At 38.5% G+C, this 18,740-nt stretch overlaps 2 protein-coding genes across 3 annotated transcripts; both read left to right on the top strand.

Moving 5' to 3' along the window:
* The first annotated feature begins 587 nt into the window (after positions 1-587).
* On the top strand, positions 588-4,511 carry LOC104093859 (COBRA-like protein 10). 2 transcript variants are annotated; one of them, XM_009599691.4, is made up of 3 exons: positions 588-1,377; positions 2,255-3,700; positions 4,135-4,511. In XM_009599691.4, the coding sequence occupies exons 1-2, from the start codon at positions 804-806 to the stop codon at positions 3,673-3,675; spliced, it is 1,995 nt and encodes a 664-aa protein (XP_009597986.1). In that variant the 5' UTR covers positions 588-803; the 3' UTR covers positions 3,676-3,700; positions 4,135-4,511. The 2 variants fall into 2 exon arrangements, with proteins under 2 accessions (XP_009597986.1, XP_009597985.1); XM_009599690.4 differs by having other exon boundaries at positions 4,112-4,511.
* Positions 4,512-16,245: 11,734 nt separating this feature from the next.
* On the top strand, positions 16,246-16,713 carry LOC138895566 (uncharacterized). Its single transcript, XM_070180269.1, has one exon. It carries the CDS (start codon positions 16,246-16,248, stop codon positions 16,711-16,713), a length of 468 nt encoding a protein of 155 aa, XP_070036370.1.
* The last annotated feature ends 2,027 nt before the right edge of the window (positions 16,714-18,740 follow it).

Genomic DNA, 18,740 nt, shown 5'->3' with positions numbered 1-18,740 from the left:
TGTTAAATGATACAAGGGCAATGGAGTCATTTGATAAGCATTAATATAATCCGTTAGTAAGTTATATATAATAGGTTTGTGTACTAAAGGAAAGTAACATTATTGAATAAGAAATCAAGCTCTTTCTCCTTTCTCTATTTTCATCTCCGTCTCCTCTCTCTTTCTAACGTCTACATCTTCTTGGTCAAGAGTTCTTGACTAATAATATAGAAAAGACCGAATTTTTATACAAGAATCGTTCTGAATATTTTTGAAAAAATGCAGATGAAGAAATGAAATCTGCAGTTGAAAAGAGACCTCTGTTTTCTTTGATAGGGCGAAATGAAAGGAGCTAGTATTTATTTTCTGTTGTTCTAGGCCCCAGAATACTGCACCAAATTCCAAATATATTCAATTTCTATAAGTGATTGACATACTCTAATGACCAATAAAACAAATTCATTTAGACAATACTATCCCCCAAATAGCATCCGTAAAAGTTTACGTTTATATGTGTTCTCCGCATGAATCGCTAAAACTAGAGGAAGAGAGCAAAGCTGAACAGGTCTTACATTCTTCTGTCTATTATAATTCAACATTTTTTCTTCCTGTGACGTCCATTTTTTTCCCTTACCACCTCCTGCGCCGTTGTGTGCATTCACACGGCTTCAGCTGGTGGTGATCCAACCTTTTCCCTTCACCGGCCGTCTGCTGCCTCCGCTTTCCTCCTCCCCTCTGTTTTCTTTTTTGCTTAAATGTGATCCAAAATCGAGAATTATATTTAACAAAACATCATTTCTTAAAAAACCATATTTAAGTCCTCCATGGTTATAAAAGGTAAAGGAATGCAAATTCCATGGAGTGCTATCTCTTGGGTCGCACTAGTGTTGTTTTTTCAAACATGTAACGGGCAAGATTATGGCGGAGAGGAAAAACCGGCGGCACCGCCACCGGAGCAAGAGCATTGTGATGGAATCTTTGTCACGTATAGTTTCGAGGGACGAGACAAAGTATATCCATTGGTGAAGAACATATCAGCACAAGCATGGTCATTTAAGTCCATGTTAACGGTGTTGAATACAGGGATTTATGAGCTGAAATCCTGGAAAGTTTTTGTGGGATTTCAGCATAATGAGTTGTTGGTATCCGCAGATGGAGCGGTTGCAATTGACGGTGATGGATTTCCTGTAAAAGTAGGTAAAAATGGTACAACATTGGCAGGGTATCCACAGTCTGATTTGAAAACAGCTATAGACACCGCAGGAGATTTTACTCAAATGTCTGCTCAAATCAGTATTAAGGGGACGCAATTTGGTCTCAAAGATAAAGCAACTCCTATGCCTAAAACAATCAAGCTCGTCAATGAGGGATACAAATGCCCTGCTCCTAAGCGCTATAGTACGTATGTCTTTTTCTTTCTTTTTGGGGGTATTTTTCATGCTTTTGGTCTGAAAAGTTCATTTCTTTTTACCAGCATATAGATCCTTTGCACTGCACTTTAAATGATAGGAATAAAAATGTTGTTTCCAATTTAAGCAATGGGTATTCGAAACCCAATAGTGCAATTACTCTGAATACCTCTGAGTAAGCCCAGCAAGGGAGTAATACGCGTAATACAGAGAAATTCTCCATTCTCCAAACTCGGACCCAGTGATGGAAGCATGATTTTCGCCAAGGGGATTCAACAAATAAAAAAATAAGCATGTGAAGAACCTAAGAGGATTCAATATCTAATATATATATATATATATATATATATATATATATATATATGAAAAAATTAACCTTATATATACAAGGTAATTTTCGGCGAAGGAGGTTTGGCTAAACCTTTTTTCGCCCACCTAGCTCTACCCCTGCTCGGACCCGATAACTCTTGTCAAGAATGAAGGGATTCCAATTATTCCACCATATGTAGCGTAGGAATACACTTATTCTTGTAACAATGCATGCATTTACATTGCAGCGTTTATTATCTACCTTATAAGTAACACAGGCGTTGAAACTTTTGTAAAATAAAAAAATTAAATATTCCCATGGTTATCTGATCATCAGATAATTCTGTCTCTCCCTTTCTCGTGCAAATTAAAGGCTGTGTTTCTTTCTTTTCTGAACTTCTGTTTCCTCTTTTAACATGTAACGCCTTTCCCCATCTCCCTCTTCCAAAGAAACATGTGTTTTCATTCAATGTAATTGTGGAATGAATTTTTGGGTAAAATTTGCTTTTAATGTATTACTTCCTGCTAGAAGGTTGACCTGTTAACTCTTTTTGCAGCAAGTTATATGCATGTTTGCTGCACGAGGGATCCTAAATTCAAGGCCAAGAATGTGACCACCAAGTTCATGCCCCGCCGTTATGGAGACCTCTCCATAATTTACGATGTTCTATCAGCGTACACGAACAAGTACCAAGCCCAGGTCACTATTGATAATCTCAATCCTTTGGGTCGTCTTGATCATTGGAACTTAACGTGGGAGTGGATGAGAAATGAGTTCATTTACAGCATTAAAGGTGCCTATACTCACAAGAAAGACCCTTCTGAATGCATTTACGGACCTCAAGGACAATATTACAAGGATTTCGATTTCACTACTGTAATCAATTGCCAAAAGAAACCACTCATTTCTGATTTGCCTAAAGAGAAAGCCGACGATGATAAAGTTGGGAAATTACCTTATTGTTGCAGAAACGGGACTCTTTTGTCGCCTATCATGAATGAGACCCAAGCAAGATCCATTTTCCAGATGGAAGTTTTCAAACTCCCTCCTGATTTAAACAGAACCGCCTTAAATCCCCCTCAGAACTGGAAAATTGAGGGTACAATTAATCCGTCTTACCAATGTGGACCTCCAGTCAGAGTAGATCCATCTGAATTTCCAGATCCTAATGGAATTGGAATTATTACTACAGCAGTAGCTAGCTGGCAAATTACTTGTAACATTACTCGTCCGAAGCCCAAAGGAGCCAAATGCTGTGTTTCTTTCTCTGCTTATTATGCAGATTCTGTTATCCCATGCAGCACTTGCGCCTGCGGCTGTGAACAGACGTCTAAATGTGACGCGAATAGAAAGCCGCTGCTTCTTCCTCCTGAAGCACTTCTTGTCCCTTTTGAAAATAGAGAGGAAAAGGCTAAAGCTTGGAACGATATCAAACATTTTGGTCCTCTGCCCAAAAAATTACCTTGTCCTGATAATTGTGGGGTGAGCATTAATTGGCATGTGGATAGTGATTACAAGAGTGGATGGACTGCTAGAATAACTCTATTCAATTGGGGAGATGATTCTTTTGAAGATTGGTTTACAGCAATTCAAATGAAAAAAGATATAGCTAGTGGCTATGAAAATGTTTATTCTTTCAATGGGACAAAGCTGCCTAATAGGAACAACACTATATTTATGCAAGGGTTGCCTGGTTTGAATTTCTTGGTTGGAGAAGTTAATGGGAGTAATCCTAATAAGGATCCAAGAGTGCCCGGAAAACAGCAATCTGTTATTTCTTTCTTAAAGAAGTACACACCACATATTAATGTTGCAGCTGGTGATGGATTCCCTGCTAAGGTGTTTTTCAATGGGGAAGAATGTGCTCTTCCACCAGACTTGCCCAGCACTGCATCATTTAAATCCAAAGTTGGTCTGTTGCCTGCAGTTTTGCTTGCTCTCTTCACTTTTCTTCTTTTGACGGATTGGTTACACTGATCATCATCTTCCACCTTACGAGCTGGTATGATCCCAATTCAAGAAACCACTCACTTGTTTTTTAATGTACTTTTTTGGTAAATTTTTATCGCTCCCTCTGTCCCATTTTGTGTGACATACTTTTCTTTTAATTCGTCTAAAAAAGATTGTCACAATTTTATATGCTCAAGTTGTTTAATCTATCATTCTCACTTTACAATCTTAATGATATGATTTGTTGGGAATCATTTTCATAAAAGTTTATATTTTTGATAAGAAAGAAGTATGAGAGGACTTGTAGACTCTTACCATTCATTAATTTGTTTTCAAACTTGGTGTCTAGTCAAACACTACCACATCAAATGGGGGAGTCTATTATTCAATCTTTGCCTTTTTTTTTTTTTCATCAGTAGAATTATTGTCCACTGATGCTTTATCATCTATATATTACTACAAGGTTTGTGTCTTGCACTTTTCTAGAGGCAATGGCCATGAAGAGTTGGGAGTGTAATGAAGAGAACAGGAAAAGCGACCATGCATTGGATGATTCTGAAGTTGAAGACTGTAATCAAGTTGACACATCAAAAGAAGAAAAGAAAAAGAAAAAGATGTTGTATGATAGATGAATTTGCTCGTTTATATCTCTTTAAATTTATATTCAAATGATAGTCCATTGCTTTTCTTGTTTAGTGAGCTTTGGATGAGAATTGGATATTGTTGATTCATTTTGATGTACTTCAAAAGAAGTTTACAAGTGTGGCATGGATAATAGGCTTTAGATTTTGATGCTGACTATATTTATAGTTCTTCTGCGGTATTTATAAACAATATATATAAGACCTTTGTCTGATTATTCATTTCGAACCGCTAATAATGATGAAGTCAGAATTTCAACTTTATAGATTCAAGAATTTAGAACGAATATTTCAAGTACTAATAATTAGTTTCTAAATTTAATGTGTACATAATTAATAAAATTTCTTAATACAAATACATAATATAATAAAAAATTATTATATTCGGCCGACCCGTGGTTGGTTCTACGTCCGCTCCTAACTGCAAAGGAATATTTTGAGAGAGGAAGAGCTGCCATATATTTTACTCGACTTGGTTCAAATAATGTGCAGTCCCCATGCATTTTGTGGATCAACAATTCATTAAAGTTCTTTATGCTTCTTCTCTGTTTAAGTTTGACGGCGTTAATCAAATTGTATCAATATTTAAGTTAACAAAATTCATATTATAAAATTATACTATACCAATCGATTTATATAAGTTCAAGTCAAATATTTGTTTTAAGGTGAAACAGAAAGCAATTAAAATTCTAAGACATAGATAGCGGACTATCAAATATGTGAAGTGTGTACAAGGCATTCTTACTTTCTTAGGACGTATGGAAAAAAATGCTAGTGCTAATAGTCCTTGCCAAAGGTGCGTTAGTCCAATGAGAGAGATTTTAGCCCTCCATGCTCAGCTCAGAACGTCTAGGGAACAAATCATGATCTCTTATGTCAACTTAAAATAATTCTACGAAGACGTTTGTATTTTTTTTTACTGATATGTGAAATAAATGAGTCATATACGGAGTAATTAGAATGGTATTTGTAATAGACTACAAAATCAAATCTCCCGTTTCGATGCTGAGTCTCAATTATATATTTTGGAACATTAATTTACAAAAACTTCGACAAGATGGACAAATCTGCAAAAGCACTGCTAGATGTGATCATATATGGACGGAACCTCATAAAATAATCAAAAGATAGCTGCATTTTGAATCCGAACAAATTAAAGAGCTTTCTGGCAGCACTTGCATGTAAATTGACGTGGGAGGTTAAAGCCAGCCATGTAAAGAGCTTTCTTCATCTACCTTAGCACTGATACAACACGTATTTGTTATTATTCTGTATTGATGCAATAAACAATTAAACTTTCTGAAAAAATAAAACAGAAAGTTAGTAATACTTGTTTAATGAAATAGATTCTGATAAACAAAAAACAGTATAGGAATAAATCGAGCCCACTAAATACATAGTGTGTCCTTAAGGAAATTATTCCCCTCAAGTACCCGAGGTGCTGGAATATATCCTCCCAGGATAGAATGATTTAACTCACCAGTGTATTGGTACCAAAACTCTGATGAACTGCGAACCACTCAATGGTCGTAAAACACACTGGAAAATATTGTGCAGAAGAAGAAGAAGAAGAAGAAGAAGAAGAAGAAGAAGCTCAGAAAATTTCGTAAGGAAAGATTCTGGGATTCAAACTCTATTTATAGAGTTGCTGGCATTGTTTTTGAAAAGGTTTGCAACCTTTCAGAAACAGCCATGGCTGTTGGAAAAGGGGTGTTTGAAATATTGCGGGAAAAATATATTTAAAATAATTCGGGAAAGAAAACGGACCTGACCGATCCGGATCGCGGGTCATGGGTTATTCTGGATTGAATTTTTCGTTAATTATTTAATTAATTAATCAAATAATTGAAAGGAATTTTGTTCAAAAAGATTAATCAATCAATCTTTGACCAAATCCGAAGCCGAGCGACGACGACGGCGCGAGGCTTGCCTTTTTCTTAACTCTTTAAGAGCTAGAAGAAGAGCAATTATATATATATCCATCAAAAGCCTTTTCTTTCTCCGATATGGGATAATGTCCCTTTTCCAAGGGAAACTGAAATATTTTATTTTCCCTCCATTTCTCATTTACTTTTTTTAAGCTACACAAGCTTAAAATCCCAACAGTACTTTCCATGCTAAGCATCGAATCCGCTATAAATTTACCCTTAAAATTGAATTCACAATCACAATCACAACAATTCACCTCTCCCTAGCTACTATTCATAATAAACACACTTAGCTTGATCACCATGACAAAGCTTTTTCTTGCTGCAGCTCCTCTTGTGTTTGTTAGCCGTTGCAAGTGCCAACACTTTCACCGTCAGTACCACTGTGACGGAAGACGATATCGACAATCAAGGGTCACAAAGGTGCCAAGAGCAGATTCAGAGGCAGAGGCTGAACCACTGCAGGTAAGGGTGTACATAGGTCGGGTTAATTCGGGTTTTCAATTATCAAACCAAACCAATGGTGTCGGGTTTTTAAATTTATAAACCAAATCAAATCAATAAATTCGGGTTTTTCAATCTCGATTTTTCTCGATTTTTTTGGGGGGTTTTCGGGTTTGTTTTTCCGGTAAAGTCTGCATAGCACAAAATATGCAACTTGTGCTCTAAATATTTCTTTAGTCCTAGTAAAATACAATTATATAATGTATTTTCTAAGAAAATAACACAATAACATTAGATAAGTCATAACATTATACTAAAATATTCAATAACAAAGATAATAAAATTGCATAAATCAAATATTGCTAATTAATAAGCCATAATAAAAATTAACATAATCTAAAAATACTATATATAGGTCATGCTAAAATAAGTATAGCTAATAAGTACTATTAATTAAAAAACTAAAAAATAGATATCCAACACTATCATCATTCCTAGCGTTGAATTGAATTTCTTTTGTTAGCATTAGTGTTGATTTGAACTTTGTTTGAGTTACTACATTTATGGGCTATAAAATTTATTTACCATTCAAGAACGTTAAGTCCAAACTTAAAATAATACGTTAAAAGATAAAACTGTGGAAAAGTTTAAGAAATATTTATAAATTAATTATATTATAATAAATATTTATATGTATAAAATATTTTAAAAATTATATAAATACACTATCGGGTTGGTTTGGTTTCGATTTGACTTTTTTTTAGTTAAAATCAAACCAAACCAATTATGGTCGGGTTTGTTTTTTCAATACCAAGCCACAATCGGGTTTTTTTTTCGGTTTAACTCGGATTATCGGTTTGGTACGGTTTATCGGTTTTGTTTGTACACCCCTAACTGCAAGCAATGAGAGACAGGCTTTGGATAAATTAAGGGGATGCCATTCAATATATAGCTTCACGAATTTTTTTATGTGTGTAAATTGTTTATTTGAAAATAATTCTGTTTTATCCCATTTTAGGGTTTGCTGTAATGTCCGGTTGTGAATTTCGAATAAATTCTTTACAATTTTTGAAGAAAAAATTTTATATTAGAAAATTACGATAAAAAGTACTACCTTCGGCATAATTAATTGTGGTTCAAAATTTCAAAAATAATTTGAGAAAATTGCAGTAATTTTTTGGACTATTCAAAATGGACTAATATTGTTTGAACATAATATTATAAAGGAAATATAAATTTGAGACATAAAAGGAGAGCCTTAAACCGGCAGAAAATTATCCTATAGGTTAAGATGTTGCATACGTCACCAGGAGCAAGGATTAGATAAAAAGGTTCTAGGTTCGTCCGATCCATAGTTAATGATTTAGCTCTGCCCTTGTACATCACTAATTGCAGGACCTACATTTAAAATCAACATACACTCAAATTTACTTGTTTTGTATTAATAAATAAATCTCTTGATCCACCTTGATCTTTTAGAGTAAGCTAATTATAGATCTAGATTTAGCAGAGGTTTCAATCAAACTAACGGCGGCATACATTTTAATTTACTGGGAAGTCGAGCTCATTAAAAATATTAGTTATAGTTAATTTATTTAGGAGTAGCGAAAGATATCAAATTTTAAAACGGAGAAACACACTACTCAATGATAAGATTTAATGAAATGTTAGACCATTTTGGTGTAATTGCCGGCCCTTGACGTACTACTTTTTTGTTCTTATAATAATCTAATAATCGAAATTTATAGCCGATTAATTCAAAATCGTTGAGAAAGTACTCTCTAATTATTTGAAGTTTTTTTATTTTTAAATTAAACCCGAAATTTTTAGTTAAGAAAATGAAATTTCACCTTTAGTGATACCTAGTACATTACTGCTAAGAGTTACACTTAATATATTCATTTTACATAAGCGTTAAAAATATATTAGATGATTTATTATTTTAACGCTATCTAATGTCTAATCCAAGCAAATATGGAGAAGAGTAGGATATGGAAATGATATGTATTCTTCCGAGAAGAGAGTTAGCCTAAATTGCAATAAGATCATTTAATGCTCCGAAGGGTTTCCCTCAATTGGAAGAGTTCAATCATGGTGAGTACCGTAAGGAAATGAATTTAATTTCTTAAACAATCTTCTTCCATCTAATTGTGTACGGGTAAAATAGGGGATAAAGTTATCCCTGATTTTCCGGTAAAGAAACGAGGGACAACATGGTCCGACATGGCCTCGGGCAAAGCCGAGGGCTTCCACATATCAGAGCTCAGGGAGGACAAATGGTGCGCCAAGAATCGGACACAGTCAAGCATGAGAAAAATTGAGTTCGAGCAAAGTAAAGAACCGAGGCTAAGGGAAAGACGATTAGACATGACAAATGAGGGTACGAAATATCCGCCCTTAACCGGATATTACAACGTAAATCTCACCCGATATTAACTACATATCACAGTTTACTAGAAGAGAAAGATTTTCACCTTATTTAGACTTGTACTAGGATTGAAACTCCCCTAATATATAAATGGGAGAACCTTTCTATTTATCAAACACTGTTGGTACGCATATCAAAGCAATAAAATTAATTTTTGTTCTCTAATTACTGTCTAAAATGTTCTTCAGCTCCTTATTTATTTAGTTGAAACCGAGCCCGTCTCGAGGGCTTGATCGGAACCAACTTTCAATATTTATCAAAAAGCCAGGCTTAATCATCCATCGCGTTTGGTTTGATCGTTTTGTTTTCCTTTAATTCAATTATTTGTTGTTCTTAGACCATTCGTATTGAATTAAATCACGTATCCTTTAAACCGCGTATAAATTCAATTGTTACTCATTTTAAGGGTAAAATAATTTGGCGCCCACCGTGGGACTAAGGATAGTAGTGATGATTTAATACGAATCTCCATAACATACCTTATTTTACACTTGCTCTTTGAAGTCTGATTTCAGGTCTATTTAAAATGTCAAGTTCTCAGTCTACTCACTTGAACGTTGACGCCAAGTTAGGCCACCACAGTGAAAACAATAACGTAGTACCAAGCAATGACGTACCCCCTGTTGATCCTAATGGTGTCCCAATCGCTGACCCAGTCGATACCAACTCACAAGTTGCCATCAATATCAACCTGCCAACTGAACCCGATAATAGCATTTGCGAGGCACCCCGACCCTCAGCTCGAGAAGCGACGAAAGGGAAGGTGATGGAGTTAGCTTACGATTGATTTTTGAAATTCTACAAGCTCAGCAAGAGGCAATAGCACAAATGCAGAGATCATGCACAAAACATGGCCGAACCCAAACGGGTTAGAGAAGATGCTCGGAGAGACGCTCAGATTATCGCAGAACAGATGACGTCAGACCCGGAGAGACTTCTGAAGTGATGAAAATGCTCGAAGCACTAACAAAACGAATGGAGTCTGGTAAAAAGAAGATAGAGGCAAATGCCAAGAAGGTGAAAACTTACAATTCAAGGGCCGATCAGATCCCGGGAGCACCTCCAATATTGAAAGGACATGATTCCAAAAAGTTTATTCAGAAATCTTTTTCCCCAAATGCGGCACCAAAGCCAATTCCGAAGAGGTTCCGAATGCCCGATATTCCCAAATATAACGGAACCACAAACTCAAACGAGCATGTAACCTCCTACACGTGTGCAATAAAAGGCAATGACCTAGAAGACAACTTGATCGAGTCTACGTTGTTGAATAAATTTGGGAAAACCTTATGTAAAGGGGCAATAATATGGTACCATAACTTAGCTCCAAATTCTATTGATTCATTTGATATTCTTGCAGATGCCTTCGTTAAAGCCCATGCTGGCTCTATAAAGGCTAAGACGAGAAAATCGGACCTCTTTAAAGTCAAGCAAAGGGACAACGAGATGCTTAGGGAGTTCATATCGAGGTACAAGATGGAACGGATTGACCTGCCCCCGATTTCAGATGATTGGGCCGTTCAGGCGTTTACTCAAGGGCTCAACCCCCGAAGTTTCGTTGCTTCTCAATAATTAAAATAAAACTTGGTAGAGTACCCAACAGTTACTTGGGCCGATATTCATAATAGGTACCAGTCAAAGATCAGAGTCGAGGACGGCGAGCTGGGGCCCCCTTGGGGTCTGCTTACCCTAATAGAGTGAACGACATGTCTAAATGAATTATGGATCATGAGCCAAGGCCGATCCTAGATCTGTATCAGTCATACAACTTGGATAGAAGGGGCTATGGACCTTGTCGTCACCCAACCAGGAACGACACGAGAAGCGACCAAGGTCCTAGCAACCGAGGTTTGATGAGTAAGAACGGTTTCGACATATCACTTGGGGGAAGAGAAGCCCTGAGACTATCGGAATATAAGTTCAACATGGATGCAACGCGTATAATGTCGGCCATTGATCGCATCAAGGAGACCAAATGGCCAAGGCCACTCCAGTTAGATCCTGCACAGAGGGATCCCATCTTGATATGTAAATACCATGGTACTCAAGGTCACAGGACCGAAGATTGTCGACAACTAAGGGAAGAAGTGGCTCATCTATTCAACAATGGGCATCTTCGGGAATTCCTAAGTGAGCGAGCAAAAATTATTTCAAAAATAGGTACGCCAACAAACAATATGACTAGGAAGAGCCTCAACACGTGATAAACATGATCATTGGGGGAGTAGACGTCCCACATGGGCCGATGATAAAGCGCACCAAAGTTTCTATCACAAGGGAAAAACGCACTCGGGACTATATTCCGGAGGAGTCCATCCCGTTCAGCTGCCAAGACGCCGAGGGCATCATTCAACCTCACAATGATGCATTGATAATTTATAAGTGAGGATTTTGACTACTTATTAGCGCCTTTTAGCTTTTATTTTAGTTCAAAAGCGCTTAATTGTGTTCCCGAAAATTAATGAAATGTACTTAATTGCAAGAATATTGGAAGATGAGCTCCTGAGATGAAATCCAACTCAAAAAGGAGTAATCTGAACTCAAGGACAAAAACAGGCACAGAAGCTCAAAGTGTGGACTGTAGAATATCATCTGCGGCTGCAGGTCGTGAAGCAATTCCATCAGAGAATGTTGCAAGATGCGGACCGCACACGAATTGTGCGGCCGTAGAAGCTGGGTCATAGCAAAAGTTCAGAGAACCTGCACCTCCAGTCCAACACAAGTGCGGACCGCACAATTATTGTGTGGCCGCAGAAGAAGAGCTACGCGGCCGTACAATTCCATGTGGGGACCGCAGAAGAACAAAGTGCGGCCGCAAACATTATTGTGCGGACCACAGAAAGAGGGCAGTGCGGCCGCACTTCGTTATTATGCGGCCACAGATTTCTGACCTTTTCAAGCTGAAGCAAAGTGCGGACCGCACATGGAATTGTGCGACCGCAAAACCTCCGAAAGGGAATTTTTGTCCGAAAATTCCAGCTTTGTATAAATAGAAGAGTTTCACCTTTTTAGGTCAACTTTTGACATCATCTGCTACAGTAGACCGTTTCTTTTACTCTTTAAAGTAGTTTTTGCTATTTTGAGATTTTTGAATATTGATTTCATCATTTTAATTATCAATATGGGTTTAATTATCATTTCTTCTCATGTTTCTTCTAGTTTAAACATGAGTAGCTAAATTTTCACTAAGGTTGTGACTCAACCCTAGTATGTAAACTTAATGGGTGTTTGATTTATTGCTTGTTTATGGTTAGATATTTATTATCTAGCCTTGTTCTTGTTTTTATTTGAAGAATTAATGGTAGCAAACATTAATTCATGCCTATTTGACTTAGTCTCTACTTGAGAAAGAGAGACATAGTCTAGAAAAATTTGGCTAGCAAGAAATTATTTCAATCGAGAGATTGATAAGCCCAATTAAAGGGTTGAACCTAGAGATAGTAAAACCTGACTTGAGCTTCTTATCAACTATTTTGTTCAATATCTATTTGGACTTGAGAAAGCCAAAATGGGCAAAATCACTCTCTGACCGAGAGGTATTGCATGGGTACTTGAGTGTTTATAGCTATAATACACCCCAACCAATAAAACAAACTTTAAAATTTACAACCCATTAGGCAAACACCTAGGTGAAGGTAATAGCCCTAGGCCTTTTATATCATTTGGAAAACACCAAAAATAATTTCCTAGTTTCATTCTTTGAATCGCAATCGTAGTTTAGTTTAGATTTTTAAACAAAACCAAATATTGCAGAAGTACAAATTTAGATATACAAACTCACGCGCTAAGATATATACTACTAATACCTATTCATATAGCTCCTTGCGGAATTCGACCCCGACTCTTGTTGGGTATTACTATTGCATCGACCATTTTCATAACCTTAAAGTGAAGAGTGAAATTGGATGAGATCAATTTTTGGCGCCGTTGTCGGGGAGCTAAAAAATGGTGTTAGCTATATAGTTAGGTGTGTGTTTAGGATATCTTCTTTTCCTTCCTTGTTACTAACGTGTGAGTGTTATAAGTGCAATCATGGCAAACAACGATCTCAAAAACATAGCCGTGGGGGATGTGGATGTTGAGAATGATCAAATGGATGAGGTCCCTCTTGAATTTCAGGCCAATAGACGAGGCCGACTGCCTCAAGACAATGTACCCACTCCACCCCCACCTCCGCCACGAGCGGCTCCACACCGGGTGTTGCCGAATGAAGGGTATGCAAGTGCTATAGTCCCTCCCTGTATTAGGGTGGGCAACTTTCAAATAACCAACATGATGCTCACTTTGCTCGAGCAACGAGGGTTCTTCACCAGTGCACCAGGTCAAAATGCATATAAACATTTGAAGGGGTTCGTAGATACGCGTTGGGGGAGCAAACAAACAAATGTCTCTGAGGATGTTTTGAGGCTAAGGCTTTTTCCCTTCTCTCTACAGGGAAAAACTTTAGATTGGTTGGAACGTTTTCCAAATCATTCCATTCATAATTGGGATGAATTAGCGGAGAAAATTATTTCAAAGTACTTCTCTCCTGGGCACATGGCTATTCTTCAGGATGAAATTCTAGCATTCAAGCAAGAGCCCAATGAACCACTGCACGAGATATGGGAAAGGTATAGAACAATGGAGAAAGAGTTCCCCAACAATTATATGATGGAGAACATGATTCAACAAATTTTCTATCGGGGGATCAATACCATTAACCAATGTGTAGTGAACCAACTTGCCGGTGGGAACTTCATGACTACGCCCTATACGGAGGTGTGTTATATTTTAGATGAGATGGCGGATACGTCATCGGCGTGGCAATCTAGAGCCAATGTTCCACAAGATGATCCAAATGTGATTCTTCTTCATAAAGAGTTACATGACCATGGGCAAGCCATAGCCGAGTTGACAACCACCATGAACCAATTTGCAAAGGCTCAATTTCAAAAAGTACAAAACCCCTGAGGGAAGTCAATGCTATGGATAGAGTCAATATGATGGTAAACAAGAGAAGAACAAGAAGTCCACAAGTGCAACAAAGAGTGGACAATCTTGTGCAAGATGATAGTGGATTTGATCAAGGTCGATGAATTTTGAAACTCTCAAAGTCACTCACCAAGTGAGTTCAAGTATGCTTTCGATGGCTCCTAAGTTGGAAGATCCCGGTGCTTTCACAATCCCTTGTACCATTGGAAGTGCCGAGTTTGCAAAAGCTCTTTGTGATCTTGGGGCGAATATCAATTTGATGCCCTATTCGATTTTCAAGACATTGGAAATTGGGCAACCAAGACCCACATCTATGATATTACAAATGGCCGATCGTATAATGAAGAGACCGTTGGGGGTGATTGAGGATGTATTGGTTCGAGTTGACAAGTTTATTCTACCGACGAATTTTGTTATTCTTGATTGTGAAGTGGACTATGAGGTCTCGATTGTTCTTGGTAGACCTTTCCTTGCCACGGGGAAGGCTCTTGTTGATGTGGAATTCGGTGACCTCACTTTCTGGGTGGGTGATGAAAAGGTAGTGTTCCACGTGTGCAAATCTATGAGGCAACCGAATAGCAATGAAGTGTGTTCGTTTGTGGACTTGGTAACAGATGTGATTATTGATGATACAAGTGCCACGATTAATGTGGGTGACATGGTTGAGGCCGTCTTGCTAAATTTTGATGATAACGAGATGGATGGCTTTATGGAATGCGTTAATTCTTTGCAAGGAATAGGGTCGTACAACTACGCTCCCCAGAAGCTTTCCTTGGATCTTGAGAATAGGAAAACTACTCCTACAAAGCCTTCAATTGAAGAGCCTCCTATCTTGGAGTTGAAGCTATTGCCTCCACATTTCAGGTATGAATTCCTTGGCCCTTGTTCTACTTTACCATTTATTCTTTCCTCTTGTTTGTCTAACGTGCAAGTTGAATACACATTGACGGTGCTCCACAAGAGGAAGAAAGCTATTGCGTGGACTTTGGTGGATATTCGGGGAATAAGCCCAATATGTTGCATGCACAAGATTAACTTGGAGGAAGATGCCAAACCCTCTATTGAACATCAAAAGAGACTCAATAAAGCCATGTAAGACGTGGTAAAAAAGGATATCATAAAGTGGTTAGATATCGGGGTTATCTACCCCATTTATGACCGTTCGTGGACTTCTCCGGTACAATGTGTTCCGAAGAAATGGGGCATAATTTTAGTCACCAATGATAAGAATGAGTTGATTCTAACAAGAACGGTGACTGGGTGGAGAGTGTGTATGGACTATCGGAAGCTAAACAAAGTCACAAGGAAAGACCATTTCTCACTACCCTTTCTTGACCAAATGCTTGATAGGTTGACTGGTCGGGCGTTCTATTTCTTTCTAGATGGATATTCGGGCTACAATCAAATCCTTATTGCCCCGGAAGATCAAGAGAAAATAACTTTCACTTGTCCCTATGGCACTTTCGCTTTCAAGTGGATGCCATTTGGCTTGTGCAATGCACCGACCACTTTTCAACGGTGTATGATGGCGATCTTTACGGATATGGTAGAGGACTACCTTGAAGTCTTCATGGATGACTTTTCGGTAGTCGGGGATTCCTTTAATGATTGCTTGGCAAATTTGGATAAAGTATTGGCAAGGTGTGAAGAAACGAACTTGGTGTTGAATTGGGAGAAATGTCATTTCATGGTCGAGGAGGGCATTGTCCTTGACCACAAAATTTCAAAGAAGGGCATTGAGGTCGACAAGACAAAAATAAAGGTGATTTCTAAACTTTCACCTCCAACATCCGTGAAAGGAGTGAGAAATTTCTTGGGTCACGCGGGGTTCTACCGGCGCTTCATAAAAGATTTTTCCAAAGTAATGAACTCCTTGTGCAAGCTTTTGGAGAAAGATGCTAAATTTCACTTCAATGATGATTGCATGCGAACCTTTGGATTGCTCAAGTTCAAGTTGACAACAACTCCTATCATCACCGTTCCTAATTGGAGTATTCCTTTTAATCTCATGTGCGATGCTAGTGATGGAGCGGTTGGAGCAGTTTTGGGGCAACGTATCAAAAATATTTTTCATCCGGTCTACTATGCTAGTAAGACCATGAATGATGCCCAAGTCAATTACACCTTTACCGAAAAAGAGCTCCTTGCCATTGTGTTTGCTATTGAGAAGTTCCGTCCATACTTGATGGGTGCAAAGGTTATTGTTCATATAGATCATATGGCACTTCACTATCTTATGAGCAAGAAAGATTCAAAAGTTCGGTTGATGATATGGGTGCTATTGTTTCAAGAGCTTGATATTAATATCCAAGATCGAAAAGAGAGTGAAAATCAAGTGGCGGATCACTTGTCTCCTTTGGAGGAGGAGGGGAGGCCGCATGATGGCCTTGAAATCAATGACTCCTTCCCCGAAGACCAACTCTTGGCTATTTCAATGAAGGAGGTGCCATGGTTTGCCGATCTAGCAGACTTCCTTGTGTGTGGAATCATCCCGGATGAGTTCTCTTCAAATCAAAGGAAGAGGCTCAAACGGGATTGTCAAGATTATTATTGGGACAAGCCTTACCTCTTCCGGATTTTCACGGATGGGGTAGTTAGACGATGTGTACCGGATGAAGAGAAAAATGTTATTCTTGAAGCTTGTCACTCTTAGCCTTATGGTGGTCACCATAGCAGAGAAAGAACGGCGGCTAAAGTGCTAATTGGGGTTTTTATTGGACCACTCTCTACAAAGATGCAAGTGATATGGTGAAAAGATGTGATGAATTCCAACGGGCCGGTGGAATCTCGAAGAAGAATGAAATGCCTCTCACTACTATTTTAGATATTGATATCTTTGATGTATGGGATATTGACTTCATGGGTCCCTTTGTGAGTTATTATGGAAATATCTACATCTTGGTCGCAGTTGATAATGTGTCCAAATGGGTTGAGACTGTTGCTCTACCCAACAATGAAGCGAGAAGTGTGGTGGCATTTTTGAATAATAATATTTTCACAAGATTTGGTACTCCGCGAGCTATCATAAGCGATGGGGGGTCGTATTTTTGCAACAAGGCTTTTGACACCTTGCTTAGCAAGTATGGTGTCACTCATAAAGTTACGACTCCCTATCATCCTCAAGCTAGCGGTCAAGTGGAAGTCTCCAATCGGGAGATAAAGAGTATCTTGTCCAAAACAGTGAATGCTAACCGAACAGATTGGTCAAAGAAGCTTGATGATGCACTATAGGCTTATCGGACTGCTTTCAAAACTCCTATCGGGATGTATCCATACCGGTTGGTGTTTGGCAAAGCTTGTCATCTTCCGGTGGAACTCGAGCACAAAGACATGTGGGCTTTAAAGAAGTTAAATCTTGTTTGGGATGCAACCGCTAACTTGCGAGTTTCACAATTGAATGAATTAGATGGGTTCCAGTCACAAATCTTGTGCGGACTGTACAAATTGAGATGAAAAATGCAAACTCTCCGAAGTTTGTTTGTCAGATAAACAAACAAAGTGCGGCCGCATAACAAAATCTGCGGTCCGCAGATCAAAGACAATTGAACTACTAGGTAGCAGAGTGCGGACCGCATAAGTAATTCTGCGGCCGCACTCGATCTCTTGTCCCTGAAGTTTGGCCCTTCAATGTAAATAGTACTTGTGGGGCTACTGTTCAACTTTTCCCCTCCTTGAGCTCAAATATGTAAAAATTGATATTTCTTGCTAAAGCAGTTGTTCTCAAGCCTAACATGTGTGATCACTCATCTGCATTACTTCAAATCTGGTATGCTCAAATCACTTCTAGGATTCTTCAATTTTGTTAGTTTAATTTACAATTTGTTAGTTATTTTAGGTCATTTGTCACTAGAGGTCAATTTTATGTCTATGTGGGGGCTTAAATTGTTTTGGATCAACTCCTAATTGATATTTAGGGAATGGGTATCTTGATTATCATGTTTTATTGCTATTACCATGTTGAATTTGTGCAAAAATTGAAAACCTTACAAAGTCTGCCCGATTTAATTTTAAAATCTGCGGCCGAACAAGAAATTGTATGGTTCACAGAAGTGGAGATTAGGGCTGTTGGTGAAGCATGATTTTGCGGACCGCAGAAATTCCACCGTGGCCGCAGATCAGACCAATCTCTGTCTTTAGAGAGTTGTTATTTTGAGATATCCAATGTGCGGCCGCAATAAAAATTGTGCGGACCACAATTTCATCACTGTGGCCGCACTTCCAAATTGTGCAGTCTGCACAACCCAGTCTGCGACCGCACTTGCAATTGTGCGGACCGCATTTCCCCACCCTACACTCTAGTTTTACACTGTGATCATTGTCTGTGTTCAATTGAATTACACCTGACTTCTGCTATTGCTCGTTATAGAAAATGGTCAGATCTCGAGGTCGTGGTGACATGTCAAAGGGGAGGGGTGAGCCATCCAGAGGCAGAGGCAAAAGCAATTTACCCCTCGCCCTCTAAAGGGTAATCAACAAGAAAGCCACATTTGGCCGAGGAAGACAGCCCGAGCCCTCCAAATCTAGTTCATATGCCCCATCTCGGGAAGCATCAAAGGGCGACTCAATGCAAGAGCAGCATGTGGTTCAATCACACCCATAACAGCTGCAGGGAATGTACCAACTTAGAGACAAACCTTCCTCCCCGCGTAGCACTTCCGAGGGTTCGGAGAGTGCAAGTCA

This window comes from Nicotiana tomentosiformis, chromosome 7, assembly GCF_000390325.3.
Source record: "Nicotiana tomentosiformis chromosome 7, ASM39032v3, whole genome shotgun sequence".
NCBI classification, from domain to species: Eukaryota; Viridiplantae; Streptophyta; class Magnoliopsida; order Solanales; family Solanaceae; genus Nicotiana; species Nicotiana tomentosiformis.
The sequence above is the reverse complement of the archived record's forward strand: the minus strand, read 5'-3'. Positions and strand labels throughout refer to the sequence as shown.